This window comes from Fusarium sambucinum, chromosome IV (assembly GCF_050947815.1).
Source record: "Fusarium sambucinum isolate potato_lamoka chromosome IV, whole genome shotgun sequence".
Classification (NCBI taxonomy): Eukaryota; Fungi; Ascomycota; class Sordariomycetes; order Hypocreales; family Nectriaceae; genus Fusarium; species Fusarium sambucinum.
The window spans coordinates 4153169-4177669 of NC_139291.1; the positions used below are offsets into that span (position 1 = coordinate 4153169).

At 47.2% G+C, this 24501-nt stretch overlaps 10 protein-coding genes across 10 annotated transcripts; 3 read left to right on the forward strand and 7 right to left on the reverse strand.

Annotated features, from left to right (window-relative positions):
• Positions 1-359: 359 nt before the first annotated feature.
• FSST1_001377 (aspartic peptidase domain-containing protein) lies at positions 360-1592 on the reverse strand (the record flags this gene model as incomplete). The annotated part of the gene is made up of 1 exon (XM_083227269.1): positions 360-1592. The coding sequence occupies one exon, from the start codon at positions 1590-1592 to the stop codon at positions 360-362; it is 1233 nt and encodes a 410-aa protein (XP_083091559.1).
• Positions 1593-2301: 709 nt separating this feature from the next.
• On the reverse strand, positions 2302-4632 carry FSST1_001378 (uncharacterized protein; the record flags this gene model as incomplete). The annotated part of the gene is made up of 3 exons (XM_083227270.1): positions 2302-2673; positions 2725-4487; positions 4560-4632. The coding sequence occupies 3 exons, from the start codon at positions 4630-4632 to the stop codon at positions 2302-2304; spliced, it is 2208 nt and encodes a 735-aa protein (XP_083091560.1).
• A 762-nt stretch (positions 4633-5394) lies between these two features.
• Positions 5395-7284, forward strand: FSST1_001379 (uncharacterized protein; the record flags this gene model as incomplete). The annotated part of the gene is made up of 5 exons (XM_083227271.1): positions 5395-5525; positions 5581-5717; positions 5768-5914; positions 5964-6494; positions 6545-7284. 5 exons carry the CDS (start codon positions 5395-5397, stop codon positions 7282-7284), a joined length of 1686 nt encoding a protein of 561 aa, XP_083091561.1.
• Positions 7285-7375: 91 nt separating this feature from the next.
• Positions 7376-8829, reverse strand: FSST1_001380 (major facilitator superfamily domain-containing protein; the record flags this gene model as incomplete). The annotated part of the gene is made up of 2 exons (XM_083227272.1): positions 7376-8304; positions 8364-8829. The coding sequence occupies 2 exons, from the start codon at positions 8827-8829 to the stop codon at positions 7376-7378; spliced, it is 1395 nt and encodes a 464-aa protein (XP_083091562.1).
• Positions 8830-9978: 1149 nt separating this feature from the next.
• On the forward strand, positions 9979-11128 carry FSST1_001381 (uncharacterized protein; the record flags this gene model as incomplete). Its single annotated transcript, XM_083227273.1, has 3 exons — positions 9979-10401; positions 10452-10872; positions 10926-11128. The coding sequence occupies 3 exons, from the start codon at positions 9979-9981 to the stop codon at positions 11126-11128; spliced, it is 1047 nt and encodes a 348-aa protein (XP_083091563.1).
• Positions 11129-11211: 83 nt separating this feature from the next.
• FSST1_001382 (histidine phosphatase superfamily) lies at positions 11212-12612 on the reverse strand (the record flags this gene model as incomplete). The annotated part of the gene is made up of 1 exon (XM_083227274.1): positions 11212-12612. One exon carries the CDS (start codon positions 12610-12612, stop codon positions 11212-11214), a length of 1401 nt encoding a protein of 466 aa, XP_083091564.1.
• A 937-nt stretch (positions 12613-13549) lies between these two features.
• Positions 13550-14428, reverse strand: FSST1_001383 (uncharacterized protein; the record flags this gene model as incomplete). The annotated part of the gene is made up of 2 exons (XM_083227275.1): positions 13550-14305; positions 14360-14428. The coding sequence occupies 2 exons, from the start codon at positions 14426-14428 to the stop codon at positions 13550-13552; spliced, it is 825 nt and encodes a 274-aa protein (XP_083091565.1).
• A 1263-nt stretch (positions 14429-15691) lies between these two features.
• FSST1_001384 (glycoside hydrolase family 16 protein) lies at positions 15692-17433 on the reverse strand (the record flags this gene model as incomplete). The annotated part of the gene is made up of 7 exons (XM_083227277.1): positions 15692-15854; positions 15905-16092; positions 16156-16786; positions 16841-16973; positions 17020-17105; positions 17155-17197; positions 17253-17433. 7 exons carry the CDS (start codon positions 17431-17433, stop codon positions 15692-15694), a joined length of 1425 nt encoding a protein of 474 aa, XP_083091566.1.
• A 2122-nt stretch (positions 17434-19555) lies between these two features.
• Positions 19556-22865, forward strand: FSST1_001385 (glycosyltransferase family 2 protein; the record flags this gene model as incomplete). The annotated part of the gene is made up of 8 exons (XM_083227278.1): positions 19556-19840; positions 19890-20327; positions 20382-20669; positions 20720-21488; positions 21537-21713; positions 21764-22103; positions 22156-22262; positions 22309-22865. The coding sequence occupies 8 exons, from the start codon at positions 19556-19558 to the stop codon at positions 22863-22865; spliced, it is 2961 nt and encodes a 986-aa protein (XP_083091567.1).
• A 325-nt stretch (positions 22866-23190) lies between these two features.
• FSST1_001386 (NPP1 family protein) lies at positions 23191-24046 on the reverse strand (the record flags this gene model as incomplete). Its single annotated transcript, XM_083227279.1, has 2 exons — positions 23191-23574; positions 23630-24046. The coding sequence occupies 2 exons, from the start codon at positions 24044-24046 to the stop codon at positions 23191-23193; spliced, it is 801 nt and encodes a 266-aa protein (XP_083091568.1).
• Positions 24047-24501: the final 455 nt, after the last annotated feature.

Genomic DNA, 24501 nt, shown 5'->3' on the forward strand with positions numbered 1-24501 from the left:
CTTGTCAAGCGACTTACAGGCCAATGGCACAGAGTAATTTTTTATCTCTCATCAGCAGCCAATTGGCGTTCTAATGACTGCTGGTGAAGCCACCCCAACACGATTAGTCTGAAAGGATCATCGTCGTCATGTCTCACTTTCAGCCAGCCTCCCGCCAATTATTGAAATCATGATGCAGCCACCACATGCTCAAGATGATGCTAGGGAGGTGTACAATCGAATATTGGTGGACTAAAGCTCACTAGTGGGAATTAGAAAGGTTACCTGGCAGGTCTTTGAGTACAAATGGACTAGTTTAACTAAGAGATGAATGGCTGTGTTTGTAGAAGAGATATGACAAGGAGCTAGTCCGGTGACACTTACAGAGTCTTCTTGGCCCAGCCAACCTGCTTTTTACCACCGTCAAAGACAACAAAAGCAGCCTTCAACGCAATGCCCCCAAATATGGCGATACCAATCTTGTCACTGGTCTGAATACCACCAGCGCAAGTCGATGGGTCATGAGCGACGGGAGCATAGTTGATGTAAGAGCCGGGGATGGTAATGGTTATATCACCAGCTGCGAAGCTGAAGTCGGGCAGAGTAGCGGAGCATCTGAAGATCCAGATGTCATAAGACGAGATGTATCGAGCACCGCTGACCTGGGCGTAGTAGGCCGAGGTGACAGCCTTGGGGAGTAAGAGCAGGCTAGTGCCGGTGTCAACAACGCCAGAAATTGGGCTCTCGTTGAGGGCAGCTGAGCCGACGGCGTACCCGGAGGACTTGAACGCCCACAACTTGCCGATAGGGGGACCACGAGGAGCGTAACCAATCTTTCCAGTGTAAGCAGAACTGTCAATGTAGCCAAAGTTGTAGGTTCCAGGCTTGTGGTGCTTCAGGTCGGCGGTGAACACAGGTGACTGGAGAGTCGGGATGGCATTGTAGAAAAAAGTCTTCTGTTTGCTGGGCTTCACAGTGTTCAGGATGCTGGAATCTAGACCGAGGATTCCATCGCAACCATTTCTCTGCGCAAGCCCATCAGAGACGCGCTGAGCAGACTCGACAGCTTGCGAGGCGACAACGAGGCCACCGACGGAGACCTTGTCCTTGTAAACGTCTCCAGATGCGCTGTCACCATCTAGGTATTCGATAGACCAAGTAGCACCAGCGAGCTTCTTGGAAGTGCTGCTCTTGTCAGGATTATACTCGTTTTGTCCACGGCTAGCCTTATTGCTGTAGACCCAAAGGTCAGAAGAGCCAGTGTCAAGGTTTAGGTTGAGAGTCTGGCCAGGTGTACCGACCTCGACAGGAGTCAGCCACTGAACACCATCATCAGAGAGTGTGGGGATTGCTGAACCCTTGCCATTCTGGCGCTTAAAGACAGAATGAGAAGAAGAAGACTTGACGGCCTTGACGGCCTTTTCGAGACCCTTAGGGAGAGGGACGCCGTACTTGGTATAAGCGTGGGCAAGGGCTAGAGGACCGCTCTTGATGAAGTTGGGGTTCTTGACTTGTTCAATGGAGGAGTGCTTGTCCAGAACGGCGGCAGGGGCACCGAGCGCAATGGAAGTAAAGGCCAGAGAGGCAGTCAGAAGAGCGTTGAGAGAAGGCATCGTGAAGATGGTACTGGAGGGTTAGAGCAGAGAGAAGACAGAAAGCGAATTGGTTTGGTGTCGCAAGTCTTAAAGGGAGGATATATGCTTCTTTACATATTATTCAGTGTTGAAACCTAGTTTTGAGAAGAGCCTCAATTTTAAAGCTTATAAAATATTTAATTTATGCAAATAGATTTTTCTTGAGAGAGCCTCTGATTTGAAGCTTTATTGGGGACTTGAAGGGAACTGAGAAAGCTTACACGAAAGCTCAAGTGGTCAAGATCAATAAAATGCAAATACTGTTTTTTATGGTCACTGTAGCTTTCGCCCAGGCCTTCTCAATTTCCTCCAGGTTTTCAACGAACGTTAATCTGTCCGCGCAGATCAAATTATCACTATAATTCTCAGATCTAGGTTTTCTTTCAAAAGACTAGAATTTCTAATATAGACGTGACTCATACGGCTTAAACTCTATAATGTCGGCTATGACTTAGAATGGAATCTTCTATCACGCTGTACAGAGAACAGCAACTTCTTCCTATACAAGTCAACATGTTTATCCATATTGAACAGCTCCCGCAGCAGGAAACTACCCCTTAGGAAAATCATGCCATCGATCAAATCTAAGTCATACTTAATATGTTGAGGCACACCAAGTTTATTATCAACTAAAACGAGAATGGAAAATATGTACAGCCTATTAGAGTATATCTATCAGCCCGCTTTATCAACGATTAGGACAAGCCTTTTCCCAAGATGCATACGGAGAGTTATCCCTCACGATATACACTTCTCCCACCAAAACCAAGCATCCAACCGCCATAGAGATAGCAATTATAGGAAAGTTTACTCGTGCAAACTCATGGCTTTTTACATGAATGTGCTTCCGAGCCAGAATGTCCCTCCAGAGAAGACCAGCTAAAGATGCGCTGAAAGCCGTGCTGAACGCGCCATAGTTGACGCCAAGAGCCATGCTGTAGATTGTGGCCCAGTATGTTCGATCAGTGATGAGACTGGTGTCTACCGCGCAGTTGATTTCCTTCCAGGCTTGGATGATACGTGATAAAAGAATCGTGGTGCCAATGTTAGTACCCGAGAACTAGAATTAGTTAGAATGCTGTATAGTCTCTACTTGGGGGAGACGACTTACATTGGACAAAACGACTGAAAGAAATGCCATTCCACCAATACTTCCAATAGTACCGGTCCTCTTGGACCAGTGATACCATCCCCACGCAAAAACGTTGACCCAGCCCGTGCTCACAAGTGCTTGAACGAGCACAAACATGGCAAACGCAAATGGTACCAAGGCAAATGGAAGATGAGCCGCTACAGCCATAACAGTTGGAAAGGTCTCTTGGAGCCACTCATATGCCTCTCGCGACTTTGAAACCAGGTTGGGTTTATCAATCGGCTGTTTTGATGTTTCTTGAAAATTACCAGCTTCGAGTTTCTCTGCATCCATCTGCGCTGAGGGTAATGTTGACATGTTCTGGGCGTGAAGAGTGTCCTCGTCGCCCGGGGGAGTATTGAACTTTTGCGCTGGCGTCTGTGGCTCCGATCCTGATATGATAATGGGGCTATTTCCTGCAGTGTTTGAAACTACCAGCTTTGGGATTTCGAATTGAGGATTAGTATGGTCGTTGGTGTCTGGGAGATTCTTGAGTGCAATGCCTTCTGCTTGCTCGCCGTTTGCAGTGGCACCACCATCGGAGATGCCAAACGTGGCATCCAGCCTGGGTTCTGATTCATCCTGCGAAATTGCAGATCTTTGAAGAGCTCTTTCGGCTCTTGCGGTTACCATTTCCTCCTTGTACTTGGCAGCTGTTTCACGCGTATCGTGTCGATGAATCCAGCCAGATCCTAAATCCCAGCAAAACATGACAAATGCGGCTGGAACAGTCACCCAAAAGACAGGGATCTCGCCAGTGCCTGTACTCGCAGCGTTGATAGCTAGAACGGTGATGAGGGTGGCTGACATGATTAGAGCGCCAAATGCTGCGCCTTTGCGGTCGAGGAAAGGATTCATGATGTAAGCCAGCGAGAGAGTCATTTCTTGTCGGCCCTCGCCTGATTCGGCAGATTCTTCGGCCTGGTGCTGCACGTAGGGGATGTTTGGGTTGACCGGTTCTTTTTCTCTCGCTGCTTGAGGTAGGGTGTGCATCTCGATTTCGGAAGGAATGAGCTTTTCATCGGCAAAGACGACATAGAGGAGGAAAGGAAAGAGAACGATGGCTGTAACCACAACCGGAACGATCATATTGGCGGTGTAGACGATGAACTTGATATCGAACGCGCCAGCCAGGACAAGATTGGTGGGGTTGGATGAGACAAGGATAGCTGAAGCGATATTGGCGACGGAGAACTGCGTGAAGATCCAAGCTCTTGGACTTGCGATGTTTTTCGAAACTCGCGTCATGTAGGCGAGGAAAGCTGTTCCAGAGAGAATAATGGGATCGTTGCCGATGAAACTGCCAAGCAGGAAGAAGAAAGCATAGAGGTAGAAGAAGAGTCGATGGCCGACTTTTCCTCCCCAGGACAGCACCTTGAAAGCCAACCATCTAATGATACCAGACGCGTCGATAGATATGGCAATATAAGCCAGAGTGATGAAGAAGGCCATGATGTCAAGAGGATGGATATGGTTCGCGCCGACGGTTCCATCGTGTACTTCCCGACGACCAATCGCAGAGATAGCCAAGAGGAACAAATCAGCAATTAGAGGTGCAGTAATGAAGTTGACAGGAAAATTGAAGCGCACAAAATGTTTTGTGCACCGCTCTTTGTTGTGAAGAATGGCATGATGTGTGGTTGCTGGTATGATGCGAAGGTGGACAAAACATCGCCATGTCACGTCCACGAAGGGTTTCGGGACGTAGACAGGAATGTGAAATGGCCAAAGAACAAGGATATCTGTTGCGCAACAATAGGACAAGTGTTAGTGATACATGTAATGTGTTGAACGTTGTGTAAGTTGGAACGTACTAGCAATTACAAAGGCGATGAGTGTAACTATTGATCTCCATTGGCGGATCTCGCTGGTATCAACACCAGCCATTATGGAGGATGATTAACAAAAGGCTGCCCTTTTTCGTTTCGTAAGAAAAGTGGCAGACAGCCTCGAATTAAATTAATCGGTAGAAAGAAGGTGAAGAGAAAAAAGGGAGAAAACCCTCAATAGCAATTTAGTGGAGTCTTTTTCTCGAGTGGGGAAACGTAATCTTTAAGCATGTCATCACAATCGATGCAAAAGAGCCTAAAGAAGAAGCATTTTGGTGTGTGATATAACAAAAGTGCAACGACAAGATATGAAACAACAACTTTAAATCTCTTGCCAAGTCATGGAAGAAGAAAAGATGTTTTCTAGAAGAATAATCTTCCGATCATGGTTCATTGACAAGGATAAAGAAAAGAATGCTGATGCCTAGATAACCCCGTTGATCAGCCAGTTTCTGGCATTAGCTGACTGAGATTTGGTCTACCTATCAAATCAAGCTCTTCTTGTCGCAGATCAGGTTAGCTCTCGCCCGGCTGCTAGGCCATGAACAAGTGGCTGTACAGTCAGCTGAGGCACACCAAACGACAGAGGCCAGTCGAAAGAGGATGCCTACAAAAGCATTGACCATTTGCTGAGAAGTGAGTGACGCTTACAGCATTTCTGATGTCAGGTTATTGAGGTTTTATTCCCTACCGGGTATTAATGAGTGCGCCTCATTCACAACAACCTCAATACATAAGCCATTTAACTTCCCCCGCATTATGTGACTTTTAACCATGTACTCGGTGTCTGCCCTGCCAAGACCATGCTACTGAAAGCGCCATGCCTACGGTTCCTAATGTCTTTATCGATGCCAAGGCTGTGACGGGGCTTGGGAACGAAACTGGTAGTCCACTACAAGTTATTTGTGCCTGGCCCGTCTCTGGCCAATACGGTACTGGAACACGCGTTCTGTGAGTAGCTCAAGAGAAAAGGTCAATCGTGGCAAGCACTAATCTTGATTTACAGATACTACGTCCTTATCGCCGCGTGTCTTGTTGCGCGGAGGGAAGAATGGCTAGTAAATCCCTGTTTAGCTGCAGCTTTGGTACTTCCGGCTGTTGCTGCAATTCATGGCATCGTCTTGACAGCGATGCATAATCCCAGTGAGTTCAATGCCTCACACATGACCAAAACAGAGCGCTAATTGTCTCAGATGCTGTGGATATGGACATCTATGGAGCTTTTCAGCTGTGCGCAATTGGCATTCTCGCCGCTCCTGTGACAGTTATGATGTCAAAAACATACTTCAATGACCCTGGAAGAAACACCATCTTTCTATGGACATTCCTACTTTTGATCGGTATGTGTAAACCACTCATCAGGTATCCAGCAGATTCTAACTATCCCAGGTCTCTTGAGTATGACTATCGAATTCTATCGCATAGAAACACACGATTGCACCAAAGATGCCTCGGGAAATCACGTTTCGAACATCGCCTCAGACTTTAACTATATCGATGGAAACAATTGCGGTCTCATCTGCTCTACCCAAAATGGTCCTACATCGCCCATGAGAGGTGGATCAGCTGACAACATATACGTCGTTCCCGCACCGCACACACTTACTTTCAGTGCTGCAACTCTTCTCGCTGCTGCCTGCTGCGTGCACGCCGTTCTTTGCCTGGTGTCCATGTGGGACAGAGTATTAGAAATCAACTGGCGGCGACGATTCGGACGACAACAGGAAGAAAATGATGCGAATGAAGAAGAAGATGCTAACAAGGGTGTCATGAAAACGGTCAATGATACAATTGGCTTCTTCTTGAGGATACTGGCTGTTCCTGTCTTTGGGGGCGCTGGGTTGGCCATCTTGATTGTGGGGGAGATCAACTTCTTCAGTCCTCAGGTGGATTATCAAACGGAACCCATGGCCAATATTGGTGAGTTATTTCTGCAACAAATCGATTATACGTAGGCTAATGTTTCCAAGGACAATGGGCTCCTGTCACAGGTACTGCAATGGCTATGATCGGATCGTTGTATCTTCTACTAGCCCGACATGCAGGAGAAGCAGGGGATCCATACACACCACATAAATGCAATTGTCCTCACTGCCATATCTACAATAGCGCACGGCACAGTCAGATTTCGCATCACGACAGCATGTCTTCGTTGAACAGTCGACAAGCTGGTCCTAGTCTTTCAGTCACAGACACCCACCCCACAGTGACAACCAGTCAACTGTCTCCCAACACAGATTTTACTCGTCCTCGGTCATCAATATCATTGCAAAATCGAGAACCATCACTAGACGGACACCAGACCATTGACATCCCGGCAAGAAATCCCTACAGACAAAAGATTGAGAATACATTCTTCCGATTTGGTGAGATAATCGGGACTCCACCTCGCGACTTCATTACAGAGCCCAAGGTTCGAAAACCAGATCATGTCGACCTGCCAATGATTCCAGGAGAGCGGTATCGCAATTTGCGAGTATCAGCGGTTGAAAGGGAGAGAGATTTACAAGAGGATCATGAAGAGGAAGTTGCCTCAATGAGATCAAGATCCAGCAGTTTTCGCGTAAGCGAAGTCTCTTCACCCAACGTTGAGAGATGTGCATCACTACCAGTCGCGCCACCAGCCGCAATAATAAGAACGAGATCGAGATCAAGATCAAATACAGGACCCAGAACTAGACTAGCATCTTTTAATCACCAATCATCATAGAATTTGTAAATGGAGGGATATTTTGTTAGACAATGTTGAATTATGATCGCTATTAATATTTGGTTAAACAAGTCCTTCGCATATAGAGGCTTTATGCCTTTGTATCGACTTCTTGGTCTTTGCTTGACACATCAGGTGCCGCGGTGACCTTGATCTCGTGACTGTGTTCCAGTCCGGACAAAACAATCCAGGTGGGCACAACGCAGAGAAGAGTGATACCGAAGTTAAGACCAATGCTGACAAAGTGGTTGGCATTGCCTTCAGATTGCATCGCCCAAGCAACAGTCTGTCCCAAAGCCTCAAATCCTCGGAGAATACCACAGTGGTAAGACAAAGATGAGATGTCAGTGGTATACTGTCCGATGAGCCAGTACAGGAACTGTTGGAAAGCCTGACCACCAAATTGCCAGAAGAAGATCAGAGCATAGGACTTGCCGAAACCACCCTTGAACCAGTCAAAGACAGGTGGCTCAGCAGCATCGTAGAACTGCTTCTGGAGAATCGTTGCCCAAATCCAGGTACCAGTGAGGATAGTGATAATGGACACGAAGGCAATTCGGGCTCGTGTCTTGATGTAGATCGACTGTCGGTCCAACAAGCCTGCGATGAGGAACGAGCTGATAATTCCAGAAAAGTTGGTGAAGAAGGACGAAAACGCGCGCGATCGAACGGTGAAGTAGGTCGTCAACCAGGTGCTCATGAAGCCGTTGTAAAAGTAGCTGATGAAGAAGGCAGGAATCAGAAGAAGCATGCGCTTGGTGAGAAGCAGAGAGAAGACTGCCTTGAACTCAGCGGCCCAAGTAGGCTGCTTCTGTACGACGACGAGCGTTTGGTCCTTTCGCTGGACCTTTTCGGCAGGGCTGAGAAAGAGGGAGATTGGGAGACCGAGACACATGATCACAATAAAGACGATGTATGTTGCGGAGCTGACGGAGCCTTTAGAGGATGATTGGGCGTTGAGACCGAGGTTGATGGCGCCTCCGACGATGGGGCCTGCTGCTTTGGCAGATTGCCAGATAGCTAGGCACAGTTAGTTCATTGTTATAGCTATCAGAGGTTCGAGTGATAGAGAAACATACCAAGGTAAAAAGCACGATCTTGGGGACTGGGATATCCGATGATAATGGCTGCTTCAGCTGCCCAGAAGAAACCAGCCGAGATACCACAAAGAGCACTTCCAAACAACAAAAACCAAGTCTTGGGCGCAACGTTGTTCGTGTAAAGACCTGCTCCGTAGATGGGGTATCCAATGGCTCCGAGAGCAAGACCGTATCGTAGTCCAATTCTGTTGTTGATGGCACCAGCCAGAATACACACAGCAGCGAAAAGTCCGTATACAAGCGCATTGGCTGCTGACACTGCATATGGCTCAGCTGCTCCTCCAGCACCTAGGCCACCGAGGGCATCCCACATGCCCGGCGCAGTGAAAGAGACACCGCATGCTATGGCGATCTGAAAGGGGATTGAGCGGAAGAATGAGGGTTTTCCCTGTGAAGAGACGACTGCCGCTGGGGCGTCGAGGGATGCACCGCGTGAGGACGCCATGATGGACTGGATTCGAGACAACAGGATCAAAAGTTTAGAAACGGGTCTCAGGATGAGTTGGTATTTATCTATTCTATTCTATTCGAGATGACCCGTGCAGGGACGCTTTCCCATTGCGTGCGATTGCGTGCTTGCAAAACTCGTAGTTTGACCTCTCCGATCAACGTTGAAACCAAACTAAAAGGGGTTATTGATGGGGTTTACTATAAGAGCTAGGACCCATAATCGAGGATGTACCTGCAGTAATCCCGCATACAAGGCCTTGGGACGATGGGAATAGTGTTTATGTGTGATATGTTTCTGGCGTCGCTAGTTAACCGGGGTCCCTGGCCGCATCCTTGATGTCTGGTTTCCTGCAAAAGGTGTTCCATTCTCTCACGATTCGTCTTTACAAACAACATGAATGTTGTTTCTATTCTCAAAAGTGACTTGAGCTTGGATTCAATAACCCACCGAGAACCGCCGAACCGGACGAGTATCCCACGGGGCATTACCTAACATTAATGGGAATGATTGGGTCCTCAGAGTGATGCGGGTTAGTGTGTGGATGGTTAAGAAATTACTCATGTTTGACGGATTAGGAGCAGGACCCTTATTCAAGCTGTAAACTAATTCTACAAGTGATAAAGTTGCTTCAGATAAGACTGATATTTTGGCATCAATATGTCTTGACCTCGTGCTCATTGACCAATTTTTCGCGTGAGTAAAAGTGATATCGATCAAACATTAACCGACATGGCCGATGAAAAACTGGAAACGAAAGAAAATGAAGATTTTTAGCTCGCCACAACCGATGACGACAGTCGTTCTGTCAGACTGCCGATCGAAAACAAAACTATTCGTTTCTTATCGTAGCTGCTTATCTTATCTTATCAGACATTTGTTCATCGCCGAAGACATCACTCCAGGGTATCAGTCCTTTATTCTGTGCCTCAATCCTGCAACATCGTGCCAAGATTCTATAATGCATGTGAGTTCCCCTCAATAGATCCTGGGTTGGTATTTGCACATGAACCTCGGTAGAAGTCAATTGAATGTGAACCCCTCTTTAGGAAAATAACATGATATATTTTGGAGGAGGACCATGGACATGCAAGCTTGATCAACTGACCAACATCAACTCTGTGTCGTTAAAACTGATCAGCAAATATGGTCGTCGATAACACTCAGCCAGAAGGCGAAAACCCAATCGGTGATTTCACTGTTGAATTCCTCGGTACTCAATCGTCCAGCAACAGCGCCAGTCGTCGTGATCTAGGCTTCACAGGCCAACTCGGCGGGAAATGGTATGCTGTATACGGCGATGTATTATGGTGTGACTCTGGCGTTACTGATCCATCAGAAGACACTGAAGGATTCCATGGAATGGTCAGGAATGCCGTGTCTGCTTTGACCGATGACCCGTTGGTTGTTGAAGACTTGCATCTCAACGATGATGAGCCTGTTCCCCACCAAAAGCAGTTCATGCCGTTCAACGAAGAGTGGGGAGAAACCAATACTTTTGGTTTCGGAGGCACCGGAATTGCCGAGACAGATGCCGATAGTGCGACTGGCGTTCTTTACTATCTTGTGGTGAGCATAAATATTCATCAAACTGGAAGAAATACCCACTAACGTGACAGAACGACAACGAGCATTACAAAGGCGCTGGTGTAGCCAAGATCGAATTAGTCGACGACCTTCCTACAGTTACAGATCGATATGGCGACAACGGTATCTGGTGGAATGGAGATGAACTTCCCAAGTATGGAGACGTAGCAACCTATCGAGATGTCAACAGTGAATACATCTACATCTTTGGTAATCCACCAAACAACATTCAGGATTTCCCGGATAGCAAGTACGTCTACATAGCTCGCGTACCCGCCTGCGACGCGTTTGACCTGGACAAGTACGAGTACTGGTGGGGAAGGGAGCAAGGATGGAAGAGCGAGCCGCTCACAGAATGCAATTGTGAAACAGCTGTCATGTGGGGTGTTGGACAAGGGCAAATTGTTTACAACAAGCATTTTGAAACATACTTTTACGTTCATCTTGATCTCGGTAAGTTTCGCCAATCTTGTGCCCGTATCGTGGAATTTTACTGATGAATCTAGGTGGAACGGTACTCTTAAAGACTGCTCCCAGCCCTGAAGGTCCCTGGACGGAAGGAAAAGAGATTTACAAGGATGAGCCTATTGATGGTGGACTGGTATACGCTGGATTAGCGTACCCTCATCTAGACGAGTCGGGTGAGACGTTGACAATTGGTTTCACAAACAATAACTGGATCCGCATCATCAAGGTTACCTTTACTTAATAGGTAGACAATTCGTATTCGCTCAAATCCATTACTTTTACAATTTGCTATTATACAGCCCCATCATTATTGGAATTACCACATTACAACTCATCCTCCTTCTCATTCTCGCAAACACCATCGAAGTCTCCATACTTCTCCATACCAGCACTAACAATCTTCTTAAACTCCTTGAATGGACAGCTGGCACCTGGTCCATTCTGACAGAGCGGCAGAGGTCGAGGTGCAGTATTGGCAATAAATCTGATAAAGTCTTCTCCCTCGCCGAAACCATCCTTGGTGTCGGGTCGCTTACACGTCATCTTCTCCATGCCGACGTGACCCAGGAAGGGAATTAGATCAGACATCTTCCAAGCGCGAACGTGGTTCACATGCGTAGTGGGAAATTCGTCATAGCCCTCGTGAGACGAAGAGTTGAAGATGCCGAGCGCTGTGGCTACAAAGGGAGGGACTTCGCGATGGGTGAAGTAGAAGAAAAGACGTTGCTCCTTGGGCCAGCCGGAACCAGTTGATTCATCATTGATTGTGTCAGAGTTCTTATCGATATTTTCAAAGAGTTTTGACTGGGAGTGCAACCAAGGGAAGCCAAGGTAGTTGGACAGAGGATTGAACGGGCCAACCATGTGGGCGTACTTCATGTCCCAAGCGTACTCATACGACAGCCACTCAGCATCGGAGAAGAGTCCGCAGATGGGTGACTTCTTTCCTCTGATGGCAGATTCGTAACCACAGATGGACTGGAGAGCAAAGACGTCCTTGGGAGCTAGCTCGTAGTCATCGGGTGTATAAGGGCGCAGGCGACGCGACACTGATGACGCGTAGTTCTCGACAAATTCATTCTGCTCATCTGTGCCAGGAGACTTTGAGAACTTTGAGCATGCCTTATGAGGAAGAAGAGCACGCGTCCCGTCATTCAATTCCTTCTTGTCGAATCTCGTAATCTCAATGTTTCCATCCTCGGGGAAAGCCTGTAGGAAAGCCTTGGCGGTATCATACGTTCGAGACTTTGTATCCGCAATGACGCGCTTGACTGAAGAAGCAAGGTGCTTGTATCGCTTGAAGAGATGGTTTCCGACCTTTTTGGCATCCTTCTTGCCCGAGGGCGTGACATCTTCGAGATGATCCTCTTCAATTGGAGAATACCACTTGTTCAAGAACTCGAGCGGACCTGAGAAGTCGCCGCGATGCTTCTCAAGCTTGTAGAGAAATGGCTGGATGTAGTCTTCGTATTCGGCATCATTGGCGTAGATGGCGGCGTGACGAATGAGGTACGATGCAGACGTGACGGTACATCCATCTGGCGCAGCGTGTGAAAGACCGAAGCCTACAGCGTCGAAATAGGGCGAGATACCGGGGAGGTGAAGAAGGGGATCGAATTGGTAGCCTTGGGTATGATCGAACGAGTCAATGGGCTGCTGAATGACGGATGCGAGAACGATTGAAGGTAGAGCTGCGGCCGCAATGGCGCGCAGACTGTGAGGCATCGCGAGTCTTTGAAGATGAAATGATGATGTTGTATGAAAGATGGAGTAGAAACAAGAAGCTGCAGATCTAGGTTCCTGGAATAACTGGGGTAAAGGTAGGTACTCCAACAATATGAAGAAGGAATCGATGACGTACAGGGAATATGGTGGAAGCTAGAGACGTTTATGGAGTAGCAAAGATAAGAATCAAGGCCTGTAAAGCCACTAAGATAAGCCTAGCTTGTCATTGACGTCGCTAATTCAGGTCCTGCTTATTTCCAAGAAGTTTGCAATTGACCAATCGTTACACAGCCATGTCATTTGTGTATTTCATTAACGTCATGTCATGTCTTAGATTTGCTAATAAATTGCATAATTGTTAAATTAGGCTAGAATTATTCAACTCATTCCTAGTCCTCACATTGACCATCGTTAAGTTGATTGATATGGTTATCTTCCGCGTCTGACCACACCAAGTCAACCACACAATGCTTCTCTGATAATTTGCCCCGAGTCTGAATTGAAGTGTCCATGTAAGCAATTGTAGTCCATTGCAGCAAAGTCTAAAGTGAAGAACTTCAATACTTGTCAATCAAGTCTCTAGGGTAGTGTGGAGCACAGAAACAAGTGCATGGACGCGAACACATTGGTTGTGTTTAATAAGATGGGCTAACACATTGTTGGAATAGAACATGAATGCATTGGAACGATAGGGTCAAGCTCATACTAAATTTGGAATCAATAAATAAAAATATGTGTTCAACACGAGGTGCCCACGATTTGATGGTACATAGTTCAATCTGGAAAGAATAATACATTAAATATGACGAATTAAAGCCCTGCGATCCGATAAACAGCTTCAACCACAGTATCACACAAAAAATCCATAACTATCTCAATCCTTCATCAACAATCCATGGTCCATACATATGCCAGGGCATGCCTAAGCAAAGCCCGATTAAAGGAGGTAAAACAGGCTGAGGGCGTTGGGGCCACCACAGTTGGTAGCAGAGTCACCAGCACAGGCCTTGTTACATGTGCTCTGGGCGATAGGAGCACCAGAGTTGTCGATCGTGTTACCACAGAAGCACTGGTTCCCAAACTCAGTTCCGGCGTACTTGTAGCCTGCATCAGCACAAGCACTCTGACACTTCTTGTTGGTGTTGCCAGCGACGTTGATAGACTTGCTCAGAGTGCGGGAAAGAGTAGCATCAGAGTAGCATCCTAGGTTGAGCCAGGTAGGAATAGTAGAGAAGATCTGGATCGCGTTGATGCCGCCGCACTTGATGGAAGCGTCACCAGGGCAGTTCATGGTGCAGTCAGTGGACTGGACAAGCTCCCGCTGAAGCGAAGAACCACAGAAGCATTGGCTGCCAAATTCGACACCAGCATAAGTGAAACCACCATCTGCGCAGGCAGCCTTACACTTGTCGGGTGTGTTTCCGCCGTGGTTGATTGAAGTGGGGAGGACGCGAGAATTGGTGCTGTCGGCGAAGCAGCCAAGATCCTTGAACTGGGGGCCTTGCTGAGTACCACAAGAGCCGAAACCAGTCTGGCAGCCTGTACCACAGTGGAGTTCAGACTTTCCACAGTAGCCAAACTGGGAGCAGCAGTTACCGTAGCCGGTGCCAAGGCAAGAACTCGATCCGTTGAAAGCACCGCAGATGCCATCATTGGAAGTGGGGATAGCTCGAACCTGGAGCATCTCGGCTCCCTGTAGATCAGCGTTAGTTGACTGGTGGATATGGAGTGGTGGCGTGTAGCTTACAAAGGATTGGGCTGGAACCGCACTGACAACAACGACAGCGGAGAGAATGGCGAAGGTGTTGGCAATCATGTTTGCTGTTGAGAATTGGATCGTCAAAAAGAATGGTGTGGAAGCTGGTGGAGATGGAACAGGAGCTGATGAGATACCGGTAATGACGCCTTATCATAATGAGATAGAAACATCTCTTTATAGTCCATATTGAGAATTAAGCAAGTGTTCTGGACTCAACAAGACTCACGATGTGAGTAAGAGCTAGAGTCAAACCAGATGGCAGGCTTCAATAGTAAGTGAAGGCTGTCGATAGCTTTGCAGACCATTCAAAGGTGATGGAGAAGGGTCCAGCCATCTTGAGAGCATTCACCGCTGCATCAGCCTCACTTTCGGAACGTCATCTGTTTTGGTATGTCTTCACTCAGCTGTGGCGTACTCAGGTCCATTTGAACAGCTGGCTTGAGAGGGATCGGGTCGTTGGCTGGTCCAAACAATAATGACTTTCTCGTCTTAATTTTCAGCTGAGATGTAAACCGCAAGCATAAGTGGATGGCTGGGGTCTCTTTGAAGAAGCCACACAAACTATTGAACAGTGACCTGGCATTCTCAGCTTTGCCACCTTTATTCAACCCTCGTGGTCGGTATCTCACAGGAGCGAGATCAAGTTTACATTGACAAAGGAGACTATTAACATACCTTGTGGAGATTGCTCTTCATATGACCGCCGTTTCCTCTGTTAAAGTGTTCACTGTAAGTAGATATCTTATCAATTCATCAGCCTGAGGACCAGCAGGCGTTATCTACGAATAGGGGGTTATCGCCATTCTAGAGAATACCGTGTGATGTTTTCAGCATCGCACAGTGACCGAATATCCTGAGCGGTCTATGACGGGTCCCAGTTCAATTAGCGTGAACATAATGCAGCTTAGGGCGTGTACCAACATAGTGGCGCCATTTATAGATACCAACCAGTCAATGGACATCTTGGCGCTGTATACCAAACCCAGTAGTTCGATGTTTGGTCCTGTAGTTTGGCAAACAAAAAGACACGTGGTACTTGACAAAGAAAGGAGAAGAAAACACCTGGACAAGCTACACAGTTGGTAAGCGTGGCACTCACAACAAAGAACAGTGATTTTTGTTTGCAAAATTGCCCAAGTTACGTACTGAACGTAGCTAAAATTTAATTACCATTTTGCACAGCGTGTCTATTGATTGACCCCTTGATTTATCCCATTACCGTATCCAGTATTAATCCCAACATTAATCGGTATGTTAACCAGCCCCCCTGCCCAGAGCTGAATCACCAAAGATAGCCAGTGTATAATCCGTTTCAGCCGTCTAATTTTTACAAGCTCCCTCTTGCCACATTCTAACTGATCGAACAATCATGCCACGGTCCTTCTCCTCACCCCAACTGGGCAACCAGGTATCTTTGGCATCCCAAAAGTCACGCATGGGCGCTGAGCTCTCATCGGACCAGGGCTTCGCACCTAGTTTGTCACTACACCTTATTGTCAGCCTTGGCAACTTGTGTTGTTGGAGAAAACGTACGGGAACCATCCATTGGTGGAGCCAACTGCAACATTGAGAATAAGGTAAAATGGTTGGTCAAAAGGTGTGTTGGAGCGTCCAGTTTGACTCCAAGTGTCTTTGTGGACGGTCTTGTTGACTGTGACACCAGCGAATTTACCGTATTCCCACATGTTTTTGTTCTTGGTAAAGTCAAAAAACACGATTTGCTGTAGAAGAGAACTGTTAGCAATTGAATGATATATGGGATCAGCTCTTTTCCTTCTACTTACGCGAAGTCTTCCGTCCAGCCAAGTGAAGAGGTACTTCTCATTCCACTCAAGCCCGTATGTGTGAAAGTCGTCCGACATCTTGGTGCGTTTGGAACCCCATTCACCCTTGCTGAGTCTAAAAGCATCCGTGTCGTACAGTGTACCCCAATGCATGGCAGAACTGACGATATTGTTGCCAAGAGGGTACTTCTCAGCATCGTTGCCACGGGACTCCATGATGTCGATCTCTCCGCTGCGGGGCCATTCACCATAGACGTTGTCTTGCGGCATCATCCAGATGGCTGGCCACATCCAATCGCCAGAAGGTAGCTTTGCTTCAACTTCAATACGGCCATATTTGATCGCTTTCTTGCCTGAAGTTGTAAGTCTTGCGGAACGAACTGGATTGATCATGGCGCGGCTGGTGGCATTAGCACGTGCCCAGCAAGGATTGTTGTAGGTGAGATTGGAGAGACGTTGATCCATTGAGGTGCAGGTCCCTTCGCGAGTCAGGTTGACGACATGCTTGTCCAACATCTGATCGAGTGTGATCTTTGTATGATCAAGAGTCAAGGTTGGAACGATGTGAAGGCCTTGATCGTCAACGTAGGAGTTGGCCTTGTCATCAGTTGTCCAGTCGAAAGATCCAGTGCTGAAGATTTTAAGTTAGCCATGAAGCCGAAGGATAGATTAAGGACATACGAACCCGAATCCATTCATTTGTATTTCATGGCTCCAAATATTCGTGTCAAACTTGGAGAATTGGTCGTCCACGATAAGACAGTATTCATTGTGAGGGATCTTGCGGACTGTGTTCCATGCAATAAATGTTGAGAGGCCTTGGAAATGTCAGTTTGAATGGCAACTGACAGAGAAGCGACTTACACAATGCAATCACCACACCTGTGTAGAAGATGATGCTGTCCCAATTGATCTCGCGCTTCCACTCTTTGAGCCACGGTTTCTCATATCTAAACAGTCAGTTGGATGGTCTCAAGAGAAGATAATATGTAAACATACTCTCCAACAAGACGTGAACTTTTGAATCGTCGTTGGCGTTTATCTGGGAAGGATATCAGTATATGCACTGGAGGTTATCAGTGCATTCTCCCACTAACCTTCGGCAACTGTAAAAGTGGAAGAGTGCCCTTGACAATGGTAGGAAGACATGCGACTTCCCAAAACAGGTGTAGGGGTGGATCGTCTGGAGCCAGCGACAGAAACTTGCCCAGCTTCAGGAGAGACTCTTTGTGCCAGGGTTGAAAATTCTTGGATCTGATCTTGAGTACGTGTGGACATGGCGAAACACTTGGGTACGACAAACTCAGAGAATGGGAATTTTGGAAAATCTAGTGTCATGTGCGATGAGAGTGTCGATGTTATAGATCCCAACTAAGTTTTCGCCATCGCCTTCCAATACTTGCTGTGGAATTCAGCTTCAGGCGATATCTCAATTCTGTGTCTGTGCCTAGCAAAACTATTGATTGAGACTCAGTCGTCTAAGCCCATCTTCGCAGAACCCGGGCAAATCCACTTGCAACTCCCTGTTCTGGACTTCTTATCAGTACAAAGTACTGAATTCAAGATGAAATTAGCGCTAGTGGCGGATAGCGACTTAGCTGAGGAGTCCGCCAGCCACAGTGTCTCATCATTGACCGTTGAGGGGTGTTTGTACAGCGTTTTCCGGCTAAGTGGCTTGTGGAGCGACTACTAGGGGTATCGAATACTGCACGGCCACCCTGCAAACGCCTTGCAGCCCTACCTAGTCACAGTGTTCAAACGTTAGACTAACCTTTCCCAGGTCTCACAGTGTTCAGTCGTGATTGATTAGTGGCGGGAGCTACTTCGTAGATTAAATTGTAAGCGATATTGATTCTATACTAAATCAGCGTCTCTTTCGACGTTATTGCCAATTTTGATTGTTACATGATAGAAAATAATTCTACGTGTATGTTCTCTGTTTTTTCTTTGGTACTGAGTCATGTATCGTATTGAGCTAAACGCCATACTGCCAATTGACAGAGGTGATGAACAACCAACAGTCCAGGAACCCTGATTGCGCCAAGCCAATAGACCTATCCACTATATCAACTCTCTGATAAAGACCATCAGCCACCAACATTTGCTATCAGTTATCTGCCATAGTACCAGGAACCCGGTCAAGCCATGAATAGTTGTTTGCCAATTCTGGAACCTCACATCGTACAAAGCCTTGCCACAAGTACCGTTGCGTTCATTGACGCAACAGTCCAGCCAGATTCCACGGACCCTCAGGGAGTCAGAACAATTGGCCGCTCTCAACACAAGGGATGAGATGTAGGCCAGATTATGCTACTCGGATCAGAAGTTGTTTATTTTGTACGCTCACAATTGGTGGCCAACTTTTCTGCTGCCCACTTGATGGTGCAGTGTAACATTACCTGGCCTGACTATTGGTAAAAGAAGGACCTAGACATCAACCCCTGATTTCAACTTCGAAAGCGGCTAGTTAATGGACAGGATCAGATCCTTTCCAACTTTTTTGTCTATTTCTGGCCCCTTGTAACAGATAATTCATACATTGACAGCTCACTTAAGCGTCTTTTGTACGTCCGGATCAAAACTCCCACTGTGCTCAAGCTTGGACTTAGTCGAGGCCCAAGCTGTCTCATTCACATTCGTGGGTGGCGTCAAAGTATCAAACGTCCCAACGTTTTGTCTATCCTTGGCGTTTACTGGGACTTTCTCAGCTGTCAGGGGATTAATGACTTGCCAAGGGTCCGTATCGCTTATTTGCGCTGGTGGCTGCGTAGTTCAGTGTCTTGAGCGACGATAGAATGATGGATCAATGTACACAAACAAAAAAAGATAACGGTCAGGTCTAGATCCATTTCAAAAGAATCTGGACAATACGAAGCTATTGATTATTTCTTACGCCAGCTGTACCAGATAAAGAAAACCAGCTCTCTGGTTAATCTCCACTTGCTGCACAAGGACCAACATTACTCTTGTTGTGGCCTGGATCATCTAGAATCCCTACCACGTACTGCAGAAATCATATTTACCTGACTAGATTAAGTAATATTGCATCAATGGTCGATAAATTACGATATTGCGCGGTCTAGCCAGCGGTCGACTAGGCGAGTGGCCTTCATCATGAATGAGGTGGCAATGACCACCGAGCTGAAAGTCCAATATGAGATCCCAGCTTCTCTAACCTGGATCCTCATCGGTCGTTCGAGATGTCAATAGTTTACGGTGTTATCCTATTCCTGGCAATCTAGAACAAAAGTTTGATGCCGTCTCTTATCAAACTCCCAGAGCCCTCAGCCGTATAATCAGTCCGTGGCGAGCTTTGGTGCAGTCATATAACTCCAGATTGAAGCTCGCTGTTGATGACCAGTCTTCATCACACTAAGACACCATCTGACAATCACCCAAGATGAATCGACCAGTTTCTCACAAAGCCAAGGAGCAGAGCTTCAGCAAGATGTTTGATGGAACTACCTTGGCAGCTCTGCCACCTAACTCCGGAACCAATTCCGGCTCTAGTACTCCCAACCGCGGTAGCACAAACCCTTCCAGTGTCTCAACCCCTTTCAAGCCTCGCATGTCTCGGCGTGCCACTTCCGATTTCCATGGGAATGGTTCACGATCTCGCCCTGCTTCCATTGCACCATCACGACACTCCTTCATTGGAGACTTGGATATCAATGATCCTTCCATGGTATGTTTAAACCTTTCATCTAATATTTCTTTCTTATTGACCCTTTTAGCTTGCCAAGTATGCATCTCGACGTGCAACTCTACTTGGATGGTTTGAAGAGCCAGCCGAGAGAGCTGTTCTAAGCGGTGTCTCTCTCACTGGAGTTGCCATCAAAGGAACGGAAGGTCATGTCTTTCAGCCTTCTGACGTCGACCCTATTTTGCAATCTGCTGTCTCAAAGCTTGATGCAGAAGCGTTGATCTCCATCTCATCCGAGACGTTGACAAAGATCATCGGAGATATCCCCCCCACACAACGCTCACTAGTTTCTGAGTCAACTGGTGCCCGAATTCCTGTTGTACCCAACTTGGATGTTGTTACTTCAGACTTGTGCCACTATTCTCGTGCATGCATCGCACTGGAGGAGCGCGTTGTCTTGGTGTGGTCCCAAGACCCCAAGGCTATTATCCATGTCGCTGATCATGTGCAACAAGAAGTTTTTGAGATGGTGTGCAGAACCTTTCCCGTATACCGTCGAGCTATACTAACCCAGTTCTAACAGACGCAAACACCCTCTAAAGAAGACTTTGACCAACCCGGCCGTGCTCGATCGACCCTTACACAACTCAGTTCCGATACCGCACCTGTAGCGACTCCTGCTGTCGTTCGGGGTGGACTTGATGAGAAGAATGAGATATTCTCGCGTGCTGTCGCTCTCGAAGAGAATGAGGATGAGAACGACGATGTCGAGATGGCCGCCCCTGTTCGACCAAGACTGAAGATGCATGCCTTCAAAATCAGCCTTGCCATCATGCTGGTAATCGTTACTCAGTCTCTGGGTGTCACCAAGGTACATCAAATCACTCTTCCTCGTTGATTGCCCCGACTAACACTGAATAGCTCCTCAACGAATACTATTGGGACGGCGGCTTAGCTCGTTTTGGTCTCCTTGCCACCATTCCGCCTTTGACTCTTTTCTCCCTCTTTTTCTTCATCGTGCTGGTCACCAGTGTCTTCCAATTGCTTCTGCCTGTCAGCGCCTGTCTCAAAAACTCCCGATTCCACTCGGCGATTAAGCCCAACCCCAAGCGTCATCGAGACTACGAACTACCCCACATCACCATCCAAATGCCAGTCTACAAGGAAGGTCTCAAGGGTGTCATTGTTCCCACAATGATCAGTGTTATGGCTGCCATTGAGTACTACGAACAGCAGGGCGGCAGTGCCTCTGTGTTCATCAACGATGATGGTATGCAGATCATCCAACACGATCTCGCTGAGGCACGCAAGGTTTATTACCGCGAGAACGGCATCGGTTACACTGCCCGTCTTCCCAACTGCAAAGTTGCCAAGAAAGGCGGCTTTCTGTCGTGGTTCAAAAAGTCGGACAAGAATGCTGGAAACAATGCTGACAAGGACGAGTCGGAGATGTCGCCGCAAGAACTTTCCAACAAGATTGGGTTCCTGCGAAAGGGCAAGTTCAAAAAGGCCAGTAACATGAACTACGGCCTTTCTTTCTCCAACCGTGTTGAGGATGAACTGGTTCGCTTGACCCAAATCGAGTGTCAGCGGCGCGAATGCAGCGAGGATGATCTGACTGTCGACGACGATGACCTCCTCTACCAGCAAGCCTTGACTAACATGCTGGCTGAAGACAATGGTCGTACCTGTAAGTGCATCGAGAAACTTGAGTCTTCATTTTTACTAACGAACGCAGGGGCCGAGGGCAACATCCGTATTGGAGAGCTTATCCTGATCATCGATTGTGACACGCGAGTTCCTGTTGACTGCCTGTACTATGGTGCCCTGGAGATGCACGAGAGCCCAGAGGTTGCTATCCTTCAGCACGGATCCGGTGTTATGCAGGTTGTTCACAATACTTTTGAGAACGGCAGTAAGTTACACATCTTTTCTACAATCAGGTCCGTCCACTGACACTCAAAGTTACCTACTTCACCAATGTCGTTTATACAGCCATTAAATATGGTGTCGGCTCTGGCGACGTGTCTCCCTTTGTTGGCCACAATGCCTTCCTCCGTTGGAAAGCCATGCAAGACATCGCCTTTGTCGATCCTAGTGATGGCCAGGAGAAGTGGTGGTCCGATGCCCATGTTTCTGAAGACTTTGACATCAGTCTCCGTGTCCAGATGGCAGGAAGCATCGTTCGTCTTGCAACCTACCACAACGGTGGGTTCAAAGAGGGTGTCTCGCTCACACTTTACGATGAATTGACTCGCTGGGAAAAATACGCTTATGGCTGTAACGAACTTGTCTTCCATCCTTTGTGAGTATACCATATTGAGTATACTATGGCACACCACTAATACATGGACTAGCTACCAATGGCCTTACAAGGGTCCTGTCACGAGGTTATTCCTTCGCTTCCTCTGGAGCAACATGCCCATCACCAGCAAGATCACGATCACAGCCTACATCTTTACTTGTAGGTCCAACCAATCGTTCTTGCTTCATATTACTAACAACAATAGACTACGCAATTGCTTCTGGTCTTGCCTTGACTGTCGCCAACTACATCATCATCGGACTGTTCCCCGACAAGCTCGATCACCTCTACATGCCATCTTGGGGTATCTGGCTATCTCTTGTTGTTGTCTTCAACGGCCTTGGATCGGTCGCTTTCAGCATGGCTCGCCATCAATTGAAGGAAGAAGTATTTTGGCGAGCTTTCCTCCAGTCCATGAAGTGGCTCCCATTCTTGGTCATATATTTCGGCGGTATCAGTCTCAACTGCGCAAAGGCTTTGCTGTGCCATGCTTTCAGTATCAACATCGAGTGGGCTTCCACTGCCAAGGAACCCGGACCTAGTGGATTCTTCATTGGTCTCGACAAGATGATTGAGAGCTTCAAGTACACCTGGATCATCTGCATTGCGTTATCAGCCATGATGATCTACTTTGCTGTCGGTGCACCTTGGGGCTATACTATCACTCCTGGACCTCATTCGACTGCTGTGGTAGCCATCGTGCCTCTTGCCATCCAGGTCTGCAGTGCCTTTTTCTTACCTCTGACTCTTGGGTTGAATTAAAATAGGTGTTTTGGACTCATTCAGTATGGCTAATGGAAATTGGTTATTTCAAACGTTGTCATTCAGAAAAGATTTAATAGATAGATAGCAAGCCGACTGGAACCTTTCTCTTTTACTCAGTCCATTAGCATGTCGGTATATCAACGACTAACTTCTGTCTCAATCTTGTGATCATTCATCCCGTGACATTGCGTGTATTGGTTCTTTAACGCCTACTCGTTCTTTGGCAATCCCGGTCCATCGAGATGTACCGGCTACAAGATAAAGCGCACTTCATCTTGACTTTAATCTACAAGATGCGGCATGACCATCGAATACCACGAGACTAGTCGGACACCCCTTCTTCGCCATCAATCTCCTGGAAAGGATTGAATTCTGGAACCATCCTGAAGCTACCAGCAGCCTTCTTAAGGGCCCTGCCGAACCTCTTTCCTCCAATACTGGGCTTGGTAGAATCATGCCAATGGACCACTTTGTCTCGCAGCTCGTCACTGGGCCAGTCATTCCACCCCACAAGAGGACTCTTGTAGAAGCGGTGAAAGTGATTTTCAGCTTTCTCAATCTCACCTTCCTCGTCCTCCTTGGCGAAGCGGAAGCTGTGCATGTCTCCGTGGACTTTGTGGTAGACAAGTAGAGGATGTCTTTCTCCCTCGAATGGGATAGGGCAATCCTCCCAATCCACACAGTCTTTAGAGTACCGGTACTTGTCCTACAAAATGATATTGTGTTAGAGAACTCAGTCACAAAGAGTAACGTTTACTTACGTGTTCTTCAGTCGCAGCGACGCGGACAACCTGGGTGTCACCCTTGGTAAACACAACGATATTCTCCCAATCATGCCTGTGTCCGCTCAAGCCAGTAGCTTGATCCTTCTCAAAGTAGTACTCGTACATGATGGCGCAGTAGCCGTGGTTACATCGCTTGCGGGAGTAAACATTGCTGTTGAGGAGCTGTTTCTTGTTACGGCAATGACGGCTTGGCGAAAAGCTCTTCATGATTCCGGGGTTTCTGCGACCATTCGCATCGATAGCCGCCGTGTTGTAGCATCCGTCCTTGTCGAAGTCGATGTAGGGTTGGAAGCGGAGCTCTTTTCTGGTCGCGGCTTCGGGGAGAGGTTTAAGGATCTCACCGGCTGATGGGATGGCCCAGAGACCAACTAGAGCTAGGAAGTTTGCCTTCATGATGGAATCTGTTAGCCAGGTTGTTTTGGTGGAGAACCAACAATTCAAGGTGAGGTTGATGTGTATCAGAGGTAATAGTTCTGAAATCTTACAAGACAGTCCGACAGAGGTTTTTTATAACCCTCGAAAATTACTAGGTTTCACTTATACTTTAAATTCTGAATTTAACATCATGTCAAGCCTTGATAATGTGTTGTTGTATCCATGCTTGACCACCCAACCTCAAAGTCAAAGTGAGATGTTCAAAGGCAAACCATATAGTAAGATGGGTACTCTGTGTTCTCTTCAATTCTCTACGAACTCGCCTATCCTGGTCTCTGCAAAGCACTAAGATCCTTTAACCCTCACAACATGTGCATCATTATTCTGGACTTCGTCGAGCCACAACAGGGTATAAACCATCGCTCAACCCTCGCGTTGGCGGGATTTCCTATAGTTGAATACAGACCCAGTAG